Raw genomic sequence first — 24,480 nt, forward strand, 5'->3', positions numbered from 1 at the left:
CAATCACCCATAAACCTTTTTACAAAAGTATATATTTATTGAGGTCAAAATCAAAACTTCAACAGGTATTTCAAATAAATTTAGAGTGACATTATGGTCAAGCAAAGCTACCCCTTGTCCCCTACTCTTTTTGGTTTATATATTGACAAACTTCAAGAATAACTAAATTTGCAAGGTGAAGATGGGGTCCATTTGACAATGTTTATAATAAGGCATCTTCTATATGTTGATGATTGTATTTTGATTGCTAAATTAGCTCATGGGTTGCAAGAGCACTTATATGCCCTTGAACACTTTTACATAGCAATGAGAATGCAAGTAAATACCAACAAAACTAAAATCATGATTTCCTCTGATAGAAAAAAGAAAAAGCAACATAAGTTCTACTTCAAAGACAATATTCTTGTATCAGTAATGGAGTACAAAAACCTCAAGATTGACTGCAACAAGAAATTTAGTTGGGAGGGTTGCAAAAATAAGAGAATCTTGTGAGGATGGAAAGTGTTTTATGCTCCACAAAATAGATGTGAGGAGGCAAAGCTATGAGATTGGAAAACAACTCTTTGGGGGCTTCTAATTGTGTTATATGGATGTGAATTGTGGGCTAGCAATGCCTCAAAATCAAAGTGGAAACAAATTGAGAAATTTCAAAAACACTTAATCACAAGCAAATTCAAAATAAAAAGTTCAATTCCTTGTAATAGTATGCTAAGTGAAACAAGGGTTGTTTCTATTGAAATAATTGCTATTGTACATCTTTTAAGATATTTAAAAAGAATTAAACATATGGAAGCAAGCAAACGACCTAAGATTGTCTTCAATGACATCTTCAATGAATAAATAAGACTTGGATGAGCAAAATAGTAAATGGATGAACAAATGGAATATCTACTTGAATGGTTGTCCCACAAATAGCAAAGAGATAAAAACTTTTGTTAAGGATAAGTTCATCAACTATACTTCAGGTAAAATGCTAAGGAGAAAGAACAATATTATATTGAGGTGTTAAACCCCAAATGTGATCATCATCATGGAGCATACAAAATGCTTAGTATTCTATTGGGAGCCAAAATTCTTGTTTCTTAAGTAATTACCAACTCTAATTAACTTTAATGTGAAACAAGGCAACAAGAATAGCCACACAAAGTTTGGGAATAAAGGGTCAATATTTTTTGCATTATCACAATAGTGGAATCAGAAAATCATTTCATCAAGGAGTATGATGCCTTCAAGGACATAAAAAACAAACATATAAATATCTTGACGGTTGATTCTTGGTACAACTTATTCAATGAGGGAACTATTGAAAAGTTGGGGGAGCTCATCATTAGCTCAAATAGGAAAAGGATTGAAATGTAGAAGGCAAAAAAATGATAATGCTTAACTATCCCATTGGCTATTTCTAGCCTAGCAAACGTTAAAATTTCTTCTCTTCCACACCCATCAAATATTAAAAGCTTTAGATGAATTATTTCGTTCAACTTGTCAATAAGAAATATCTATTATGCATATTGTTTTCACATAAATTCATGTCCTTGTCAATTGTAATGTCATGTTAGCAAACATGTCACAATTTTGAAATGTACAAAATGTGATTAAAAACAAATGAACAATTTTGAGAACTAAATTCTTGCAATAAAGAACAAATTTGCATCAAACCTTTTATATGTGAGACTTATTTTAGATTATGAAAAATAATAGTGTTATTTTTTATTAAAAGTAAATATGCATTTAACATTTTATTTATAAGACTTATTTTGGTTATGAAAAATAATAATATTATTAATTTATAAAAATAATTAGATTATATTTATATTATCTGTGTCTTTATAAACATATTATAAATATTATGAGAAAACATGGGTTTAAATCAGAAGTCATTCTTTTACCACAATGTCATAAATAAAAAGATTCATACCATTAAAGTCATCAAAAGATTGAAATTGGCCCAATCAAACTTCTAAAAAAATTTGAAACTATGTGAAACACAATCAACAAACATAAATTTACAACTTAAGCTACGACCCTCCTATATTAATACTATTTTCCCCTCATTATGGTTATTTGAAGAATAATAAACTAAACTAGGTTAAAAAAAACTCTTCCCTATGCTTATGTGCACACAACAATTTTGATATAACACCGCCTAATATAAGAATATACTACTCCATTCAAAGTACTCGACGATTTGGCCACTATAACCACCTCTTATATTTTCATACAAATGCCAAAAGCAAACTTACATTTGGCATCTACATGCAAAATTTGTTTAGGGAAGAAATTACGCTGAATGTTTGGATAAACCTATGAAAGAAAATTTAAGAGAAACTTCAACAAAGTGATTGGTACATAGTACTGTCTTAAAAAAAAACTACGAATTTCGTTACACTTCTATATAAATCAATAGAAATAGCAACTTAATTATGCATAAAATAAGGAGCTGATAAATAGTCATATTTAAGATTTTCTAGATGTAGAGCTTGACAGCATCTAAATACTCTCCAATTTATAGATACAGCTTTTCTAGATACAGCTTTTCCTTAGTGTATAAAATTTGCAAAGCATGCCCAAGAAAATATTTAGCTCCAGCACAGCAAAGAAAAATATGATACATCTTATAAATTTGCACTGTATAACGGTTTTCATAAGCTTATATTATACAAATGTGGCACAATTATAAATTTGAATGTTACATTTCAGAAAAAAAAAGCTATAATTTGAATTTCGCTAATGCTAAGGACTCGGTAGGGAAGTAAGACTTTGGCCTTCGGCTGCTTAACTGCAACTTGATTTGCAATTTTTTGAACAGCTACCTACTACCAAAAACCATTTAAACCAAGCGACCGAAAAGAGAACATATAATAACAATTTCCTTCAGCTTAGGTACATGTTAACAGGATAATAGAAGGTAAGAATTTAAATAGCAACAGAAGATTTGTCCTCCCTGCATTTGGAGTTGGTTCAAGTCTGGCTCGCAGTTTCTTCATTAACTAATAATGCTAGCTAAGAAATCCTGCATTGAAGGATTCTCTGTAACATCCATAATGTTGTTCATTTTAGACCTGCAGAGAATTACTGAATTGTGAATCACATTTCAAGGAGATAACAAAGTAACACATTAAAGAAATATAAGATGTTGCTTACTGATTCTGCAAAATATTCTGAAACCAGTTTGATGTTCGTATTGCCTGTCTGATTGATGGGTAATTAGCCACTAATCGGGCACATCCTATAGGAAAAGATCAACTAATTAGTACATGGTTCTAAAGGAAATGGTTTCCATAGAAGTGGACAGCCGACACCAAGAAAACTGCATTGTAGAAAAGATAGCTTACAACAAGAAACGTTAATGGCATACATACCTGAGACTGTTATATCATATAGGTCTTGATTATCTGCTGGAATTGCCGATTTTTCATCCTATACAGCAAAACAGAGGAGCCATCAGTCAAATAGTTTGGCAAAGAAAAATACTATCAACTTTCTTCAATAGGAAACATCTCTGTACTGTAAGATATAATTACCTGCAGAAAAAGCTCCAAACTTCGAGTGATGAGTTCAGAGAGGGTATAAAGATTTTGGATATCAAACTCTGGAATCTTTGCCAAAGAATTTTCACTTGACAGATCAAGGACTAAAGTACATGTACATGCAGCCATAGCAATAACCATGGAGTCATTATGTTTGGCTGCACAAAACAGATAAGAAAATAGGTTTGAGTCAAACACACCAATGGTGACACAGATTCAAGAAAACGATGAATTACAATAGTGAAAAACGCATTTAACAGCCCTTCAATAAGGACATTTGTTCTTAAAAGGAGCATCTCTAATTGCATGTAGTGCCTGGTCCATGGTGAGAATCTAAAACCTATGAATATTTCAAAAAACTGCCAAAGCATATAAGAGATTTCATGCAAACATATCACAGTTATCATTGATGGTGATCTTTCAATTCTATAAAACATCAGTCTGCTCATATTATCTGTTATATTAAAGGAATTTGTAGTTCTCAACCCATTTTCCTCATGCTCCTTGCATCTTCAGCTATGCATCAGGACATGCAGAAAGTTGTTATAGCTAATAGTTTCTATCTAACTCCAGCCTTCACTATCAAAAAATTTGATTAGTACAATAATTATATGGTCTGTTTGACACAATTTTGTGAAAGTTCTTGAACTGTATTGGATGCAAGTAATCATATGGACTTATATGTTAAATATTTCTAGTTCACTACTCTATTTTTCCTATCTTCTCCCTGAATGATAGCTGTGTATTCATGAGTAGATGGTTTGTTCTGACATTACATTGTGATGGTTATCATATTGTGTGTTTGCTATCATGAAGATGCTCTAATTATTCTTGCAGTTCTGATTGATCTTTATATAAGCATTTCTACCTTGGTTATTAAGATTGTGTAGGTGACAAGTTGCTCTCACCCAGGGAGGACAAAAGTTATCCATTTGCTGCATTTGAATACAGAAGTCTTCTTCATGTGAAATGTGCCTGCTTTGTGGTCCAAAACCTATCACATGTCAAAAGATGGAAATAATGCAGGCATAGCAATATTCTAAATGACCACTCCAAGCTTTCTATGATCAGCTTATTCTTTTACACCAAAAGTTTCAAATATTTTCAGCTAGATCCTCAAATACTATAAAAAGAACTATAACTTCCCTAAAAAGCATGCAGATGCCTTAATGAAAACTCTCAAGAAATTCTGACATATCCTCTCAAATAATTAAAGCAAAGCTTTTATATTACACTTTAGTAATGTAAGAGCATACATCGAACATGGAGATTGATTGAAAAAAGAGGTCGTTGGAATCACCATGACCATGGAATATGACAGTAAAATTAAACCAACCAAGCAAAGTATGTATTGTTTGGGCATAACCCAATAAGTTCTCAAAATTTGAAAGCAAACAAAATGACCCATTATATTGTCCACATTGCAGAAGATCATTACTTTTACAAGAATACAGGGCCTACATTAGCAAAAGCTCTACACATGATCCATTACATATAATCCAGTAGTTATGGCCACAATGGAAGGTGAAGAGTAAAAGTTAAAAGCCTTAAGAGATTTTCAAGAGAAACCCTTTTTAAAGTGAAGGGGAAAAAAGGAACATACATCGAATGATACAAGTGATGATAAACTCATTGTTTTAAGCCTTCAAGGCAAAAAGCTTCTAGACTCAGCTCTATTATTGATTGTTCTAAATATGATCTAATGGCCAGTGAGTCACGATGAATAAGAGAAAAGTAACAATATGTGACCACAAGTCTAGCACAAATGGTAGCAGATCACCACTTCAAAAAGTTTAAAGGCTTGTTAACAAAAACTTTGTTTCCTGTGAATCAAGTTTGATCGGACAATTGGCTAGACTCCAACAGAAAATGTTTAAAGTAGTTGTGTCCAGACAAAAGGAAGATACGTAGTGAGTGCATATTATTTTAAATAAGATGAAAAGAAGGACTTAAAAAGATTTGCACGTCATTGATCATATCTAATCCAGCATCTGGGAAACCCGGTGAGTAATAAAGAGTAAAACCATTAAACAATTGCAAAAATGATAGAAGGTGTGATCCATGGCATCAAATGTGCCTTGATTATAAAGTTAAGCCTAATCTCTCAAGTGTAAGATTTTTATACAAAACCAATGCTATAGACCAAATTAGAAATTCAAAACCCTAGAAGGGTCAAAACTTGGGAGGAATGGAGTGGTCTGCAGTAATTGCATGTGCACGCTTTTAAAGGATTATATGGAGAACTGAAACGATTGATGATATCTACAAGATGCAAAGTTTGAAGAACATTGAGATAATCCTCATCCTAAAGAGAAAAAGGATTTTGCAGATGAAAAATTTATAAGCTATGGGCTATGCTCCTCTTAGTGCGAGTACTCCCCAGAAATAAGGCTAGCACAGAACTATATGTAGAGAGTTCTATTATTGCAGAAAACATGGGTTAAGTAGGAGGTTTGAGCACACAGGACTAACTGATTTATATTGCTCTAATACAATAACTCTCCTAACTAAAGAGACAAATCTGAATTAGGTATTGGGATACATTTGGATGAAGCTGCCATTGTATCAAAATATTGATGTTATATTGTACATTGCTTATTGTTTTGGCCAGTGCTGCCAGATCTATTTCACAATTTTGCATAGTTATTTCTGCATTAATAACATCAGTAGCCTATAGTGTTGCATCAAATCAGTCTTCTATCCCAGTTGTTAGCAATTTATTTGTAAGCAGAATGTATAGCTGGTTCCTGAAAAGAGAAGCATCTAAGTCTTTAGCACCAATGTCCACATTTGTCTTTACTGTCCAACTCTATGCTTGAGTGTCATCACTGACATTTAAGGCCTCTGTTCTTCTGCTGTAAGTTTCTTGAAGTTGTTGGCTAAGATGGGCATTAGTGCTTCATACTCTTTTTAAAGAGCTTATGTAGCAGAATCTTGTAGTTGTTTATCCAGTTGAGAAATCTTCATCTCCAACCCCTTAGTCTTTATCTTCTCGTTGTTTAGATTCTCCCATCACTTTCTTCAGCATCTCTATATTCTTCTAAGATTTTCTCGTCAACCTCAGGTAATCCATTCTAAGCATTTTAGTACTTTGGTACCCAAATTAGGTCTTTATCTATAAGCTGAACCTCTTTGGCATCAACTGAAATAGGTGAAGAGGATTAATCTACTAGTGTCACCTGATCTCCGAGCTTTCCTTGAATGGGAATCATGCTTCTCAAGTGAAACTAATGAGACTTTGGGTCAGACTGTCTCAACAAGTTGTAGCCAACTATCTTTGTCACCTTTTTGGCATCTTTTTGTTGACAGTACTATTAGGATTGGGCATGTATGCCATGAAAATATCGCTTGATGATAATAGGCTGGTGTGTGAACTACCCAGCGGTCTCATTCTATAAAGGTATTGTGTGTGAGAAAAAGGTGTGAAGAAAGTGATAAGAGAGGTCATACTGGAAGAAAAAGATGGAAAAGAGAAAAAAATTTGGGAGGAAACAAAATGAAAGTATGATGGATTGGAGAATAGCGTTTCCAAAGGGAAGAGAATGACTGAGCACACTCATCCTAGAGGGAATAACACTTACAAGAGGAGGGGTATTTGTAATGTCCCTATTTTTGTGAGCATCAGAGTTCGAGGGATTAGCCTATTACTTGGACTCTTCGCAGGGTAATATGTTTGGATAGAGAGTCTCAGTGGCAGTTAAAGGAGATTGTTGTCACTCCATGTCTTCACTTCAGTCTCAGGTTCAGTTCCAGGCCTTTGTATATATCAGTGTTTGAGCTTAGTTTAGGAGCTTACTATTTATAGTAAGTCAATCTGGCGGTGAAGCTATTTTTAGTTAGGGCACCTTGACACATGGGGACTATACAGTGTTGACCCCAGCTTCTGACGGCACGTCAAAAGACTGAATATTATGGGAGATATTAATATTTGAGTGGTTAAGTTTTATTTAATCCTAAGGGGGTTATTATAAAGTTATATTATTAACTTTATTAAAAAAGTGAATCACTTAAATATTATAAAGTGAATACCAAAAAGGTACGCCCAAGTGGGGAATATATTTTAATGATGCATAAAGTATATTAAAATTAAATACATTTTAAATGTATTTAACCCCTTTCATGAAGGAAATCGTACTTTTTGGAGAATTGTGCCTTTTTGAGGGTTACACGAAGCAAAGAAGACAATTCAACCTCATATGATTGATTATTTGACATTGTTTCTTTTTGGCTTCTCTGTGCAATTGTCTGAGACAAGGGTTACAGCAAGTTTTCACCATTGGAGAACGATAATTCTTCATGGATTTGTGATCTTGAGGCTGTGGAAGATCAGCTGAATCATTACATTCTGAGAGGGCTTCATTCTGGAGTCCATTTGTGCTTCATCAGAGCTTATTTAATTCAGTTATTTACAGATTTCCAAATAAAGAGGGTTACACTTGGGTGAGATGCCTTCATTCAGCAGTTACAGACAACTAGGAGGCAGGCCATACATTCTCCTTGGCTGGCTGGACATTTTCAGCTTGGCACTTCCTGAAAAGGGGCGTTTGACTAGGAAGGCTGGAACGCCTATCTTTTTTGCCTTCAGACTACTTCACCTTGATCACCTAGCATTCTCAAGCCATTCCATCTCTTTTCTGGCTTGGGGAAATTGCATTCTGGACTTGTGCACCTTGTTTTGTCAATTTCAAAGTTTTGGCTAGCAAGTTCCAAAATTTTCTTATTTAAATAATCTGAGGACCTTTGGGTATGTTTTATGTATTAGTTTCAATTGTAGCAATTGCCTGATACTTAATATAGTTGCAATTGCTCTATACTTCTTGCCAATTCAGTTTTATGTGCATTTCTTGCCTGGCGCAATTGTTATTTTTTGCTTAAAATTCTTCAAAACCTTTGAAAATACAAAAACAAGACAGCATTTGCATCAGTAGAAGAGTTAGAACCAGCAGGGTTCTTACAATATTCAGAGAATAAAAATCAATGGTAGTGCTAGAATGTTCAAAACTACAAGAAGTAGACACCAAACAAAAACTAAAACTAAGCGAATGAGCTAGAAGGATACACAATAGGAAAAAAAAAAAAAACAAGAATAAGAATATAAAAGAAATAGACAACATAAGGAAAGAAAGAAAGAAGCTATATTAATGTCCACGGATGACCAAAAGTGGATCAATGGGACTCAAGAGAACGGCAGTATACAATGGAGTCCTAGGAAGAGAAACCTAAAAAGGCCCACCAAAGGGAAAAACAGAGTGAAAAATACAAAACATCATGGGACCACCGAAACAAGTGGTCAGGAAATAGGTAGAAATAGACAAGAACTTCAAAGAGCAGCCACAATGGAAAATTAGGGATCATCGAGTATAGTCTTTGGACTAGAAATGATGAAGTCACCAATGCCATCATCGATCAATGTGAAGGGACCGATACAAGATCTAATAATGTTCATCAGGGGGTGTCAAGGGTCAACAAGGGTACTCCCACTAGGATCACATCTAACATCAAAGGGCGAAGTAACCCCTATAGTAGTGAAAAAGCTCATAATATGCATCTACCCCTGTGACTAAGGAGGTGGCCAAAGAGGAGTAGATCTATGCCGCTGAGAATAAGTTGGGTCACACCGTCAGGAAGAAATAGGACCATGATGCTAAGAAGAAAATGTTGAGGAAAAAATTATGCAAGACGCCATCCCATAAGTCTATCCGTGTATTTAAATTATACCTATCAATCATAATGCATACCACAGTTATGTTCAGAAATAGACTGCTGTAAAGAATGTCAAATGCCAATATTAATGCAAATTTTCCTTAATGAACTTTGATTCCAGATTTGCCATAGATCGATCTGTCTTTTCCTTTTTTCCCTTATGCCTTCTCCTAAATGAGTTTCTTCATTATATAGTTTCCAAGAAGGTTGATTAGGCAACTCTTCTTGCCTCTTCCCATGGGTGGTGTCCGTTCTTAATAAATTGCTGCCTTCCCTAATATATTTCTTAACTAATAGTGGCTTTTGGAAAACGCTGAAATAACTATTAGTTTCCCTTAGCAAGTCTTAATACAATCGCTACTTGTTAAATCTGAAATAAATCTGAGTGTGTTCCTTATTAATATCGGATTGCTCTTTAATACTGTATTCATAATAAAGTTGCCGGTAATGTATTACTAGAATATTTAACTGCTGCAAAGACAGACCAGTTCTGACATGCATCAGAACTGGTCTGCCACTAACTTTCTTCTACTTTGTATACGAATTGCCTCTCATTGTAATGAAGACATTTCTTGAATTAATTATATCTGAACTCATTATAGGACAGTGTGGAAATGCAATTAAGGTGGGGACATGACAATCTATCTCAAAATGTAGAAAAGAGGAAACTAAGGATGTACAAGTACTAGTTACAAAAGGAGCAAAGATGTAGAGGACAAACTAACACTAATAGAATGAGAACTGAAAAGATTTACAAAGTTATCCACAGTAGTAGAATAAAATATACTAAGAACAAAAAAAGAAATAGAAGATACTATAGAAGAAATCAGGGATCTACTAGATATAACAGAAGCAGTGCTAGTGGGACTTACAAGGAGATAGTAAGATACAATAGTAGAAGATATTCAGCTTGGATCTTGTAGGCCTCCCTCCTCTCTTTCTTCCTCTTTTCAAGCTTTGGGAAGAGTGGTCTCCCAGACTGTCAAACTTCATTTTCTTTTGATGGTTCTCTTCATTATAATATTGGCCTTGCATTGTGGATCTTAATCTTGAACATTAGTCTTTGAGCTCTTTGTTTTGGAGGTTGAATAGTTGACATGGTTGAAAATCGACCTTCTAAGACCACTCTTTTAATTTTCCCATTATATATTTGGATATTACTTTGTGTTTGAATTGTTGAGGCAATAATAGTTTGTAATGTCCCCTTCTTGAAATGGGATTCAATAACAAATAATAATAAATTAATATTAAAAAATAATAAAAATTTAGTTAAGTTAAATGAATGGTCAAAAGGCATGAAATGAAGATTTGTGGCTCCCTCAAACATGAGATATAAAAGGGAGATCATTTCTTTGGGAGAAGATCATCAAGCAAGGAAGGAAGAAATAATGGAACACATGAATCAAGGAAGGATAAATAGAAAGGAATGGGAAGAAAATAAAGTGACTATTTCAAAGGTCAGAAATTGTGAAAGGTAGTGACTCTTGCAAAGGGCAAACATGATTAAGAGGTGTAACTTCTACTTCACATTAGATTTGAGGACATGAAAGAGAGATCAATTTGGAAAATGATTTATTATTCTCAAGAGGTAGCAATGGATCACTTATCAATCATATCTCACCAATACATCAAATTAGCACTCACTCAATCATCACTCACCAATACAATAAATCAGCACTCACTCAATCATCACTCATGAATTCATCAAAAGTAATCATCAAGTATTAGATCAAGCAAACAATTAATCAGCAAATCATCATCATCATAAATTATCAATTCATTCAATCAATCAACCATACAAACATCCATCATTCCAACATCAACTATTCAAGCATCAACCATTATAGCATCAAATCATTCAAATATCAATTATTAAGACATCAATCGTTCAAGCATCATTTAAGCATCCACTCATAAATCCTTCAACAAATGACAATTAAGAGAAATCAATCAATCAGCAATACTCAGAAAACTCCTTGAGCAATCAGATTTGAATTTACAGAAGTGCCTTGCAAATAGGAAGGATGCCCCTCCTCTCACGCTCCTATCAATACGCCACCTTGAGATGGAATGGATGACCAGCCTTCCATGCTTGTGCACCAAGAGGTGGAATGTATAGCCCACCTTCCATGCTCTTGGGCTAGATCAAGGAGGATGGCCCCCCTCACATACTCTCAGCAATATTGAGGATGACCAACCTTAATATTGCTATTTGCAACTATTTCTAAGAAATTCATAATATGATTTGTTATGAAAAATATGCTATGATGTATTGATTCTAATATCAATGATGCTATGATTTATTGATCCAAATATATTGATCTTTGACAAGACAGTCCAAAGGAAAGTTATTGCAGGAAATTAAGATAAGTTCTATCTTCTGAATTATTCTAAGAATTTTAAGCTGAATATTATAATGAAATGTCTTCAATTTTGACAAAAAAATATTTATGAATATATTTCAATTCTCATCTTAGGTTGGAATTGTTATTTTAGGGCAAAAATCAGGAATATACCAAGAAGGGACATTACATAGTTTGACAACAGCTTATGTGATAGTGCTTTAGATGTTGTGGTCTGATTGGCTAGGAACTTTGCCAAAAGCCCCTCACAATTTGTTCCTTCGTTGGTACAAATATTATGGATAACTCTGCAAACATCATTTGAAGAGAATAAATGACATGAAGTGACAAGGTAGGAAATTCTAGCAATGGACTAATTTCAAATATCATAGAGATATCAAAGCTAGGAAACTCAATACTAGGGACCAATGCCTGAAATAGGGATTTTTCTTATTAAGAGTTTACATCGAAAAATTATGGTACTGATGAGACACATCAAGAATCTTGTGTCTTTTTGACATTGGAAAACATGTTATTTTTTCTAAGAAGATGACGATAATCTTAAAAAAAGAAGGGTAAAGATGGAGGGTTATGAGCCAGGACAAAATGAAGCCCCCAATGCATCAATTTACACCCATTATCATACCACCGGTTCATGTGGAAGAAGCCATCATGACAAAGTGAAAAAGAATATTGAACCATGAAAGGAATGGAAATAAATGCTTCCTCCCAACATGGGATAAAAACTAATATTTGGCTACATAGCTCAAGCGAGTAGTATTTGATCATAAGTTTGGAAAGGTGGGTAGTGTTGTGACATTTTCAAACATTGCCCCATTGCGAATGGTGAACCCCGCTTTTTATAGCTTTATAGATCAGTTGTAGTGTCTTTAGCTATTAACCTTTCACTTGAGGTGGTGCGGTATCTTAGGTTGTTCAGAAGTAATCAGGTCATGTCTATCTCTTTAGGTGGAATTGAGGTTAGATAGCTCTCAAGGCTTGGCAAAGAACAATATGATGATCATTCCATTCGATCATCATCATCAGAGATGGAAACGAATGGAGATCCATAATGAGAATTGAGATGATAGATGCAAGTCAATCAAAACAAAGGCTTAAACAACATGGAAAAGCTTTGATGATGATGAGGGACCCTTTGAGTTGGTGGGGTGAGTGCTACTACTCACAAATTTGAGCAAAGTTGAGTCACTGTCAGTGACCCCCCAAAACCCTGCCTTGCCTTAGCCTACTGTTAGTGCCCCTTCAAAAGTCTGATCAGCTCATGGACATTTCCTGTGACCCTTTGAAAGTCTGATCAAGGTGAGGAAGACCTTTTACTTAGCAAGATGAACATCTCTTGAGGTAAGTGCTTGATGTTTTGAGAGATAGAGTGATTGAGTAAGCAAAGTTAACATCTTTTGGCTCACTGTCAATGAGGGGTGAAAACCCCGACCATTTCCTATCAATGGGGTCTCAAAATTCCATAGGTTGTGTAGTCCATTACCCTTAGTGCCACTTCTTTTGTGATATACACTAGCTTGCCGTATGTGATTGCCACCTATCATCACTGTCGTCTTAGTTGTTTCTTTAATTATTGTTGCCTTGGATAAAGATGTGGTTTGTATTCCAATGTGTGACCAGCAAAAACACCTTAATTGTTGCCATAATATTTTTCTTTGTTATGAAGTCGTTGCTTCATATAACCGCTTAATTAAAATTACCACCACATACAACCAATATTTCTTGGTCGCTGCTTAATGAATTTGATGAATACTAAGGGGGAGGGTGTGGGGGGGGTGAATTAGTATTCCAAAAATCTTTGCAAGACTAACAGTAAACTGGTAAAACAGTTTAACAGACAAACCGGTTAACAAACATGCAAACCAAACAGCTAATAATGCATTCACCCACAAAAGTACAAACACCATAACAAAATAGATTTTGACATGGAAACCCAAATGGGAAAAACCACGGTGAGATGGAACTCACAAGTCACTATCTGCAGAATAGGAACCAGACCGGTTAAGGTCTTACAATGTTCTTTACCAAAAAAGATCAAGTTAGGAATCTCAATCTCTGTTAGGAGATAAATCCGATTGAAGACTACCTTGCTAGAGGATTTTGGATCCACAGATGTGAACCACCTTGTTAGAGGATTTACAAAAAGGCTTTTGGGCCTACCCGGTTAAGGGCTGCAGACTTGTCAAAGATGTGAGTAATCAACAAGTGTTTGATTTATCTAATAGCACAGACTGCTCGGTTAGATCCTTGATAGCTCGTTCTTAATGCACTCCTGCATTACTTCAGTCTTCTACACATTCATATTCTTTCCAACTCCTTAACCACCTTAAACCCTAGCAACAATATAAAATTTTGTTGCGACCTCATCAACAACCTAAAACCCTAGACATGATGTCCTTATAAAGGAATCTGATTTCATGTCGGTCCAATAGGATTACATTACAATTTCCTAAGTTCAATGAACTTGGACATACTTGGTACCATGGCACAAAAAGCACCGTTAATGTGTCGGCACCATCAAACAATCGGTGGATGGTAACTCATCACAAAGTATTACCGGTTCATACAAAATGCCAGTTGCCGGTTTGACAAAAATGAAGACTGGTAAAAATGTGTTATGCTGCTTTAGTCCTTCATACCGCTTGGGATCCATGAACTGCTTGGGGTCAACATGCCGCTTCACACCGGAAAACACATTCTGCAAAACATCAATAGTCTAAAGACTATAATTCAACATACCAGTTGGAACAAATACCGGTTGTGCTCTAACTTATACATATAAAGAGGATCTCAATGCAAGCGTGTGTCCATCAATGACAAACACAACATAAACATCAAAAATGCCAACAATCTCCCCCTTCGGCATTGATGGCAACACTTTGGAAAATAAAATTTTGACATCTAAGTGTTTTACAACAAAATCATGCCATTAGCAAAATTGTTCCCCCTAAGCATATACACTATCCCTTTAACAATACAATGTATAGCACTTTTTGCATATAGAGCATAAACATTGAGATATTCAGAGCATATAATCAAAATTTTGATTACCAGATACTTCTCCAAATAGAATTCTTCTCCCCCTTTGCCAACAATGACAAAGTACAACTGAACAACCCTGTTTTCATTTGATATTAAAAATAATAAAAGTTTATGACAACAAGGAATGATACTTGTCAAAACAGATTTGAAGTCCTGCAAGAATTGTTTCATCGACAAAAACCAGGACTCAAGTAGGGAGGTGGCTACTTCTTTCTCTGTCTGCATCTGGGAGACCTATTCTTCCATGGCATCAATTGTGCTCATCTCCTGTGTAACTGTTAAGGCATCCAGGTTCAGATAGCACTTTTGAAGAATTTGCAATCATGGGAGTAGAACTAGTTGTAGCTCCTGCAAATCTCTAGACCGAGTGCTGATCTCTTGCTCCATTTTTGCTGACTGGATGTGAAACCGGTGAACGGTTTGCCCATAAGTTGTAAAGGAATCATAAGGCGGCTTGAATGTGCTAAAGTATGACTGCAAGTCCGTTTCAAGTGTTTGCTTTTGAGCTAGCACATCATCATAGAACAAATGGGGTTGGCAGATCTTGCTAAGTAGCAGATTCCCCTCATCTAGAGCGTCCCTTACATCCTTTTGTTCTTTCTTCAGTTCAGTCCGGAGCTCATTCAACTTCTTCACCAGAGCTATATTAAGAGCTTTTTGATGCTCCTTCTTGACATTAGCCTCTGCTGCCTCTTCAAGGCTCTGCACCTGATCATCCACTACTATGCATAGGAGCTTGAGTTTAGCTAGTGATGAATCAGTGTTGGGAAGATTTGTACTGGGTATCAAACCGGTAAGCGTATCCACAGCCGCTTGAATTACATCCCGCTCCTTCTTCCGTCGAATGATTTCAAGGCACTCTTGAGCTACCTTGATGCTCTGCATTAGCTCCATTTCACTTGCAGAATGGAGATCGATAGGACTGGAGAGATCAACTAGTTTGGCTTGACTCCCAGTTGCCTTCGGAGTCTCCATCTGGGTGCTCTTCTCCAATTCTCCTGCCTTGTCCTCTTCCGCTTTCTTCTTCTCCACTTCTCTCCTCTTCTCCGCTTCCTTATCCTCCTCTTCCTTCTTCCTTTTCTCTGCTTCTCTCCTCTTTTCCTCTTCTTTTTCTTCCTCTTCCTTCTTCTTCTTCTCCTGTTCCTTATCTTCTTCTTCCTTCTTTTTCTTTTCATCTTCTTGCTTCTTTTCTCTTTTTCATCCTTCTTCTTTCTCTCTTCTTCATCTTTCTTCTTCTTCTCTTCTTCATCCCTTTTCTTTCTCTCTTCTTCATCTTTCTTCTTCTTCTCTTCTTTATCCCTTTTCCGCTTCTCTTCTTCATCCTTTTTCCTCTGCTCTGCCTCTTCCTTTGCCACTTCCTATCTATCCTCGGCTTGCTTATCAACCTGTTTAGCCTGTTGCTCCTGTCCTGTTGCCTCAGATGGTGTTTCCTGAGTAACATCCTCAACGTCCAGAGCATCGACATCAATGGTGTCGATCGGTTCAACAACCGGATTTCCTTCATCATGAAATACTTCGTCCGATTTGGATATAACCGGTTCTTCTTCAGCTTGCCGGTTGGCTAGACGCACGACTGGACAGCGGTTCTCATATACAGATGAGTGTCTTTTTCGAAATCATCAACTCTACCTTCTAATAGCCAGAGTCTTCTTCTTCACTTCTTCTAGTGAAGAAGAGTCCTTTATTTTGGTCAATAACATCAAACAATTCAAAATTTGACAGGTCGGGAAAGTACTGTGCAAAAACTTTCTCCCTGATTTCCTGTTCCTTTTCTATGGCAATGCGTCATTTATTGTCTAATGACATATATAAAGAATCTAGTGTCTGAGACTTAATCTCTGAGGGGGACCGGTCATTAGCACATACATACTGAATTATTTCCTTTTCAACCGCTTCCTTTTCATCATCATTAAAGTCGTCAAAACACTCAATTAAGTCATTTAGCACTTTCCTCCTAATATTCTTTATTATTCTTTGACAATGTGTCAAGGTTTGTAGGAAGAGATATCTATATTTACCGGTGCAGAAGATGTCGGTTCATTCTTTGTCTTCCTCTTTGCTTGACATGTTTTCTTTGGCTTTTCCTCAGACACAGTTTCTTCTGAGTCTGGAGACGTATTCCTTGTCTTCCTCTTTCTCTCGAACACTTTAGCAATCACTTTAGTCCGATTAAAGACTACCTTGCTAGAGGATTTTAGATCCACAGATGTGAACCACCTTGTTAGAGGATTTACAAAAAGGCTTTTGGGCCTACCCGGTTAAGGGCTATAGACTTGTCAAAGATGTGAGTAATCAATAAGTGTTTGATCTATCTAATAGCACAGACTGCTCGGTTAGATCCTTGATAGCTCGTTCTTAATGCACTCCTGCATTACTTCAGTCTTTTACACATTCATATTCTTTCCAACTCCTTTACCACCTTAAACCCTAGCAACAATATAAACTTTTGCTGCGACCTCATCAACAACCTAAAACCCTAGACATGATGTCCTTATAAAGGAATCTGATTTCATGTCGGTCCAATAGGATTACATTACAATTTCCTAGGTTCAATGAACCTCGACATACTTGGTACCATGACACAAAAAGCACCGTTAATGTGTCGGCACCGTCAAACAATCGATGGATGGTAACTCATCACAAAGTATTACCGGTTCATACAAAATGCCGGTTGCCGGTTTGACAAAAATGAAGACTGGTAAAAATGCAATATGCCGCTTTGGTCCTTCATACCGCTTGGGATCCATGAACCGCCTTGTGTCAACATGCCGCTTCAGACCGGGAAACACATTCTACAAAACATCAATAGTCTAAAGACTATAATTCAACATACCGGTTGGAACAAATACCGGTTGTGCTCTAACTTATACATATAAAGAGGATCTCAATGCAAGTGTGTGTCCATCAATGACAATCACAACACAAACATCAAAAATGCCAACACAATTGTCATTATAATCATTGAATTTCCAGTTTCAAATAAATAGTCCGATTCTTCCTATTTAACTCTTCCCACTTTTACTTTCCTTCAACACCGATCTTCATGGGTAATTAAATAACTAACTGGTGCATTGTCTTGTTCTTCGAAGAGCCTTACTCCAATAGTTGATGTATGTATAGTGATTGCTATACTTTAAACATCTTATTATGATTGCCACTTGCCACTTATTAGTGTAGTAATTGAATACAAAGTGTATTACATGTTTTGCATCTCATTTAATGATCTTACCAAGATCTTCAATCTATGAATAGTCACACCTATAGGTAGCCTTAAAAGACTTTCATCACATTAATGTACAAGTTCTCATTAATGCATTCATGTTTCTTTTACTTTTTGTATCATCATATCTTAAACAGTCATTTGACGTCAATGACAACTTCCACCATGTCTGTGTATACCTTTGACATCAATGACAACATTTCCAACACAAGGATGATGCAATTTGAGAATATCTCCTACTTTCATCTCATTCATCAATGAGCTTGGAAATGTTGAGTATCAAGAGATATGCCTCAATCACCTTCAACTTGTGATGTGTTACAAGGTGTACAGCTAGTTGAGGTGGCACCTAGTCATCATTGATCCAATCACATCATTACAAGATAAGGCATCTAAATTCAATGCACCTAACTCATCCAGCAAGATAGATAACTACCACATGTGGGCACAAGGATCGAGATACCTACCCTCACCATCTATTGGTCGAAATTCAAATAAGGACATGTGCCCATGTTATTGTTAATGGGTGTAACAAACCCTAATTAGGGTCTCTATCCTGAAACCTTGGCCATTGATTGTGAATCAACCTGAGTCATTCAATTGTAATAAGAGCACTATAAAAGGCTCCACTTCTTCATTTGTAAAAGTTAATAGTGAATAGCTAATATTCAATAGTTAGATAGCAACAGTTAGAAGTAGAGTAGGAGGAGAACGCAGAAATTGTTGCCAAACTTGTAAATAAATATCCTTTCCATTGAAGATATGGTGGAATGTGTAATTTCTTCTACATAATTGCACGGTTTCTTGTTGGATCCTAATATTAGATGGTGATAATTAGATGGATGGAATATTTTTGTGCATGATTGATGGTGAAGCTTCTATGTTCATACTACTAGTATTTTATTGATTGCGAAATACCTTGCGTAGTCAGCTGAACTCATTTACCTAAGCTTAACTTCAATTGCTACTTCTTCATTGATATGCATTGCCTTGATGGTGTCTATGTCCGTGGTAGTGATTTGAACATCATATGCTTACCTTAGGAGCTCACACTAAACTTTGTTGAGTTGTCGCTTTGCATGGCAAAGCAAAGTCTAGTTGAGTTTCACCAAAGATTGTCCACCACTCTTGCATTCTTAGAGTTAGATCAACTTTCTAAACCCTTTATCCCTTTTTCCTTTTTTCAAATCAAGTAAATTTCCACATTCGAACGAGATTCGAGCATTCAAGATTCAACGCAAGTCCCCCTTGTGATTCCAGCAAAATCACATCATACACACTAAGTCTATCCAAGAGCACATCAAGACCTGACATTCAGAACCTTGGAGTCATCCCATTTGATCATGCAGTTTAGCACATGAGAGGATTTTGTTCAAGAGAGAATAGAATGCTTAGTATTTTATTTTGGGTTGCATAGTACATAAAAACACATCAACAACTACCATACTCCATGGAAAAATGAACATCACATTTAATAGTGGGTTGGTAACCTGTTGGTGTGTTTTTTATGCACCCGCAACTCAAAATAAAATACCCAGAGATATCCTATTCTCTCTTGATCAAAATCTTATATGTGCTAAATAGACAGACTGTATGATCACAAAGACAACTCCAAGGTTCCAGATTCATGTGGATAGTCTTAATGATGAATACTAAGAGAGGGGGGTGTGAATTAGTATACCAAAAAATACTGAACTCAAACACTTTATCAGTCTAGCAGCAAACCGGTATAACAGTTTAACTCACAAATGCAAACCAAACAGCAAGTAAGGCATTCACCCACAGAAGCACAATCACCATAACACGAGATTTTGACATGCAAACCCAAATGGGAAAAACCACAGTGAGATGAAACTCACAAGTAACTATCTGCAGAATAGTAACCAGGCCGATTAAGGTCATACAATGTTCTTTACTAGAACAGATCCTGTTAGGAATCTCAATCTCTGTTAGGAGATAAGTCCGATTAAAGACTACCTTGTGAGAGGATTTCATATCCACAGATGTGAATCACCTTGTTAGAGGATTTACAAAGGTTTTTCTGGGCCTACCCGGTTAAGGGTTTCTGACTTGTCAAAGATGTGAGTAATCAACAAGTGAATGATCTAGCAAATGGCACAGTCTGCTTGATTACATCCATAATAGCTCATTGCTAATGCATTTCAGCATTACTTCAATCTTCAGTAAAGCCACACTCTGTTACAACACATAGACTTGATCTTCTTTGTTAAGATTGCACATACAAGAACTCATCAACCACCAAAAACCCTAACAGCTACTCACACTAAAACCCTAGACATGATGTCCTTAAAAAGAATATGATTTCATGTCGGTCCAATAGGATTACATTGCAAGTTCCTAGGTTCATTGTGTCTAGACACATTTGGTAACACGACACAAAATCACCGTCAAAGTGTCGGTGGATGGTAACTCATCACAAAAATATACCGGTTGGTAACTCATCACAGAGTATTACCGGTTTATACAACTTTACCGATTACCAGTTGATAACTCAGAGTAATACCGGTTTAACTATTAAACAGATTACCGGTTTGACAAAAATGAAGATTGGGAAAATAATAACTGTTGCTCTTAGTTCCTTTGCTACGTTCTGCTTGAGATCCTCGAACCGCTTGAGGTCATCATGCCACTTAAGATCTTCATGCCACTTGAGATCGGTAAACACTTTCTGCAAAACACCAATAGTCTAAAGACTACAACATAATACCGGTTTGGAACAAATACCGGTTGAGCATAATTCATACATTCAAAAAGTGATCTCATAGCAAGTGTGTGTCCATCAATGACAATCACAACATAATCATAAAAAATGCCAACAATCTCCCCCTTTGGCATTGATGGCAACACTTAGGAAAAATTTTGACATCTAAGTGTTTTACAAAAATAATATGCCATAACCAAAAATACTCCCCCTAAGCATATACACTATCCCTTTGCAGAAAATACAATGTATATTACTTCCTTGCAAAGATAAACATGAGAGTATACATAGCATGCATCAAAATTTTAAATACCAGAATACTTCTCCCCCTTTGCCAACAATGACAAAATACAGCTGAATAACCCCCGTTTCTATTAGTTGAATAAATGTTTATGACAATAAAGAGTGAAACTTGTCAAAAACAGATTTAAAGTCCTGCATAAATTGCTTCATGGATAAGGACCATGACTCAAACAATGAGGTAGCAACCTCACTCTCCGTTTGCATCTGGGATAACTGTTCCTCCATGGCGTCCAAGGTACTCATCTCTTGAGTAACCGTCAAGGCATCCAGATTGAGATAGCACTTCTGAAGTATTTGCAGTCTTGGTAGTAGAGCTAGTTGTAGTTCCTGCAAACCCTTGGTCCGGTTGCTGATCTCCAAATCAATCCTTGCAGCCTGAAGTTGAAACCGGTGAACGGTTTACCCATAAGCGGTAAAGGAATCATATGGCATCTTGAAGGTGCTTATGAATGTCTGCAAATCAGTTTGCAGTTTGTCTTTTTGGGCAAGCACATCATCACAGAATAGATGGGGTTGACATATCTTACTGAGCAGTAATTTCCCCTCATCCATTGCATCTCTGATGTCCTTATGTGCCTTCTGCAGATAGGACCGGAGCTCATGTAACTTTTTCACCAAGGCAGTGTTCAAAGCCTTTTGATGCTCCTTGGCATTCACTTCAGCAACCTCTTCCAGGCTTTGTACCTGGTCCTCCACAACTGTGCATAAGAGTTTCAACTGAGCCAGAGAGGAATCGGTACTAGGGAGGTTGGTACCGGGTATCAAACCGATAAGAGTGTCCACCGCAGCTTGGATCACGTCTTGCTCCTTCTTCCTCCTTATCACCTCCAGGCATTCTTGAGCAAGCTTAATGCTCTGCAGCAACTCCAATTCGTTTGCAGATTGAAGATCAATGGGACTAGTAATGTCGGCCGGTTTCGCTTGACTACCAGTTGCCTTTGGAGTCTCCACTTGAGTGCTCTGTGCCGCTTCCTCCTTCTCTTTCGCTCTTAGCTTGTCTTCTTCTACCTTCTTTTTCTCCTCTTCCTCTGTTTTTCTCTTCTCTTCTTCTTCTTTCTGCTTCACTTCGTCCTCATCCTTCTTCTTCTTCTCCTCTTCTTTCTTCCTCTTCTCCTCTTCCTTTCTCTTCTCCTCTGCCTGTTTCTTTTCTTCTTCCTTCTCCGCTTCCTTCTTCTTTTTCTCTTCCTCGTCTCTTTTCTTCTTCCTTCCGTTTCTTTTCCGCTTCCTTCTCTTGTCTCTTATTTTCCTCTTCTTTCCTCTTGTCCTCTTCCTGTTTCCTCTTTTCTTCTTCTTTTCTCTTTGCCTCTTCATCTACTTGTTTCTTCTTTCCTTCTTCCTGTTGCTTCTTCTCTTCCTCTGCCTGTTTTTCTTGTCCTATCGCTTCAGTTGGTGTACCTGGAGTAACATCTTCACCATTCAAGGCATCAACATCAATGGGTTCCATTTGATCAGTGACCGGTAATCTTTCACTGTCATATGCTTCATCCGGTTGATTGATTTCTGGTTCTTGCTCAACTTTCCTGTTGGCTTCTGCCACTTGGTGCAACTTTAGAGCAGATTGAGCAAGGGAGTGGGTATCTTTTACCACTTCCGGGACTTTTCCTTCTAGCAACAGAAGTCTCTTTCACATGAAGAAGAGGCCCTTATATCTTTCCAACACTTCATAAAGTTTTGTTTTAGGCACATCAGGAAAGCATTGTGCAAATACTTCCTCTCTTATTTCCTGTTCCTTCTCTATGGCAATGCGCCATTTGTTATCTAAAGAATTATATAAAGAATCAGGTGTCTCAGATTTAATTTCTGATGGCCACCGGTCATTAATACATAAATAATTAATGACTTCCTGTTCAACTTCTTTCTTTTCATCATCATTAAAATCATCAAAGCACTCTTTCAAATCACCAAGCACTTTTCTTCTAATATTCTTAATAGTTCTTTGACAATGTGTCAAAGGTTTGTAGGAGGAAATATCAATATTTACCAGTGCAAATGTTGCTGGTTCATTCTTTGTCTTTTTCCTCGTTTGCCTAGTCTTCTTAGGCTGTTCTTCAGACACAGTGTCCTCTGAGTCCGGTGTGTTGTCTTTTGTCTTCCGCTTTCTCTCAAAGACTTTGGCAGGAGCAGCTTCCTATTTCTTCTTTGCTGGTGACCGCTTGGTCACTTTGGGACTTGCTGCCATAACCGGTGCCGATATTGAAGGCACTGCCTTTCCCTTCTTTACTGATAGTTCTTCAACCGATGTAACCCTTTCCAAATAGGTGTCGGTTCTCTTTGCCTTTGGATCAAGGGGCGAGGCGAGTAGGGTAGAGGAATACCCATCTAGCATGTCATACATTACCTCATATCCCATCGGTTCCACTTCTTCCTATCTAGGCTCAACTACCTCCATTACACACTCATCAACTTTGATGGTGAAGCAAATGTCATCTTCATATTTCTTGACAATATCCCCTGATATTCTCACTCTTTGGCTCATTTTGCGTCTAAACTCATCAAAGTATTTGTTCAGAACTTCTGGATAACCGGTTCCAACAGCTTGATGGTTTTCCTTGATTTGCTTTGTAACCGGTTGGTCGGCAGACTACTGAATATCTCCGACTCTTGGGAAGTAACCTTGGAAGTAGAAGAACAACCCAACCAATAGTTGTCCAAACTTAAATCTCAAGGCATTGTCCTGTTTAATCGACTTCAGGTTTATCAGAAGTTGCCTTTGCATACAGGTGCATAAGTCAAATGATGCATCTTCCATGATCATCCTGTAGACAGCATTTACCGCTACAGCAGAGACATAGTTGATCCTGCTAGCATAAAATGTCCAGTAACCTATTACCATGCAGACATATTTGACCAGATCGTCCTTGATGGGATTGATGGTCATTCCCCGTTGGTCGCTCACAGAACCGATGAGCTTGGTCATTTCCGTCTTGCTGATCTTCCTTAGGGCTGACACTTCACTGACGTTACAGAAACTGGTGATGGCATGATTCGCTTCCGGTGTGATGTCATGTGTCCGCTCTAAGTACATTTTATCACCATGCACTCCGCTCAGAATGATGCGGATGTGATCATCTGAAACCTCTTCAAGGAAATAGACTGCATTGTGAAGCTTCTTCTTTTCCAAGATGCTAAATTCCGGTTTAATCTTCTTGTCCTTCACGCAGAACAAACTCAACTGAGAGTGGATTACAAGAGATCCTAAGTCTTCAATTTTACAGTCAATGTAATCGGAAATGCCTTCCTCCACTATAACACCAGCAGGTATTTGAGATAGGGCATTGTATTTTGCCTTTTGTTGAATGAAGTGTACTGAATCAACGAGTGCACTAGAGCTAGAGTGTGATGCGGAAGCCATGATAAACAAAGAAATTTGAGAAGTACCTTCGTAATTCAAAACTTAGGGCTTGCAAATTACACTTCGCCACACACTCCTTCAGTTGCTGAAATACCGCTTTGAGTTCTACACTTGACCGATTGATATTAGCTTCTGATTCTTCTTCAAGGTTTTGAATATTCTTCGAATCGCAATCCAAATCGATTTTCGTCGCTCAATGCTTAAAAACTTCTTCGCTCGAGAACTGATAAGTGAAAAATGACTTG

General features: G+C 36.9%; 1 protein-coding gene across 5 annotated transcripts in view; it reads right to left on the reverse strand.

Moving 5' to 3' along the window:
* Positions 1 to 2,593: 2,593 nt before the first annotated feature.
* The window catches only part of LOC131071776 (uncharacterized), a 260,807-nt gene continuing 238,920 nt past the window's right edge, over positions 2,594 to 24,480 (reverse strand). For 4 of the 5 annotated variants that reach the window (XM_059207276.1, XM_059207272.1, XM_059207274.1 and 1 more), the window contains 4 exons: positions 3,525 to 3,688; positions 3,363 to 3,420; positions 3,145 to 3,229; positions 2,594 to 3,062 (listed from right to left, as the gene is read on the reverse strand). In XM_059207276.1, coding sequence (XP_059063259.1) covers positions 2,987 to 3,062; positions 3,145 to 3,229; positions 3,363 to 3,420; positions 3,525 to 3,688 — 383 coding nt within the window. In that variant the 3' untranslated portion in view covers positions 2,594 to 2,986. Of the gene's footprint in view, positions 3,063 to 3,144; positions 3,230 to 3,362; positions 3,421 to 3,524; positions 3,689 to 4,419; positions 4,506 to 24,480 lie in introns of those variants that run through there. The other variant, XM_059207275.1, reaches the window with a different exon arrangement.

Source organism: Cryptomeria japonica, chromosome 6 (genome assembly GCF_030272615.1).
Source record: "Cryptomeria japonica chromosome 6, Sugi_1.0, whole genome shotgun sequence".
Classification (NCBI taxonomy): Eukaryota; Viridiplantae; Streptophyta; class Pinopsida; order Cupressales; family Cupressaceae; genus Cryptomeria; species Cryptomeria japonica.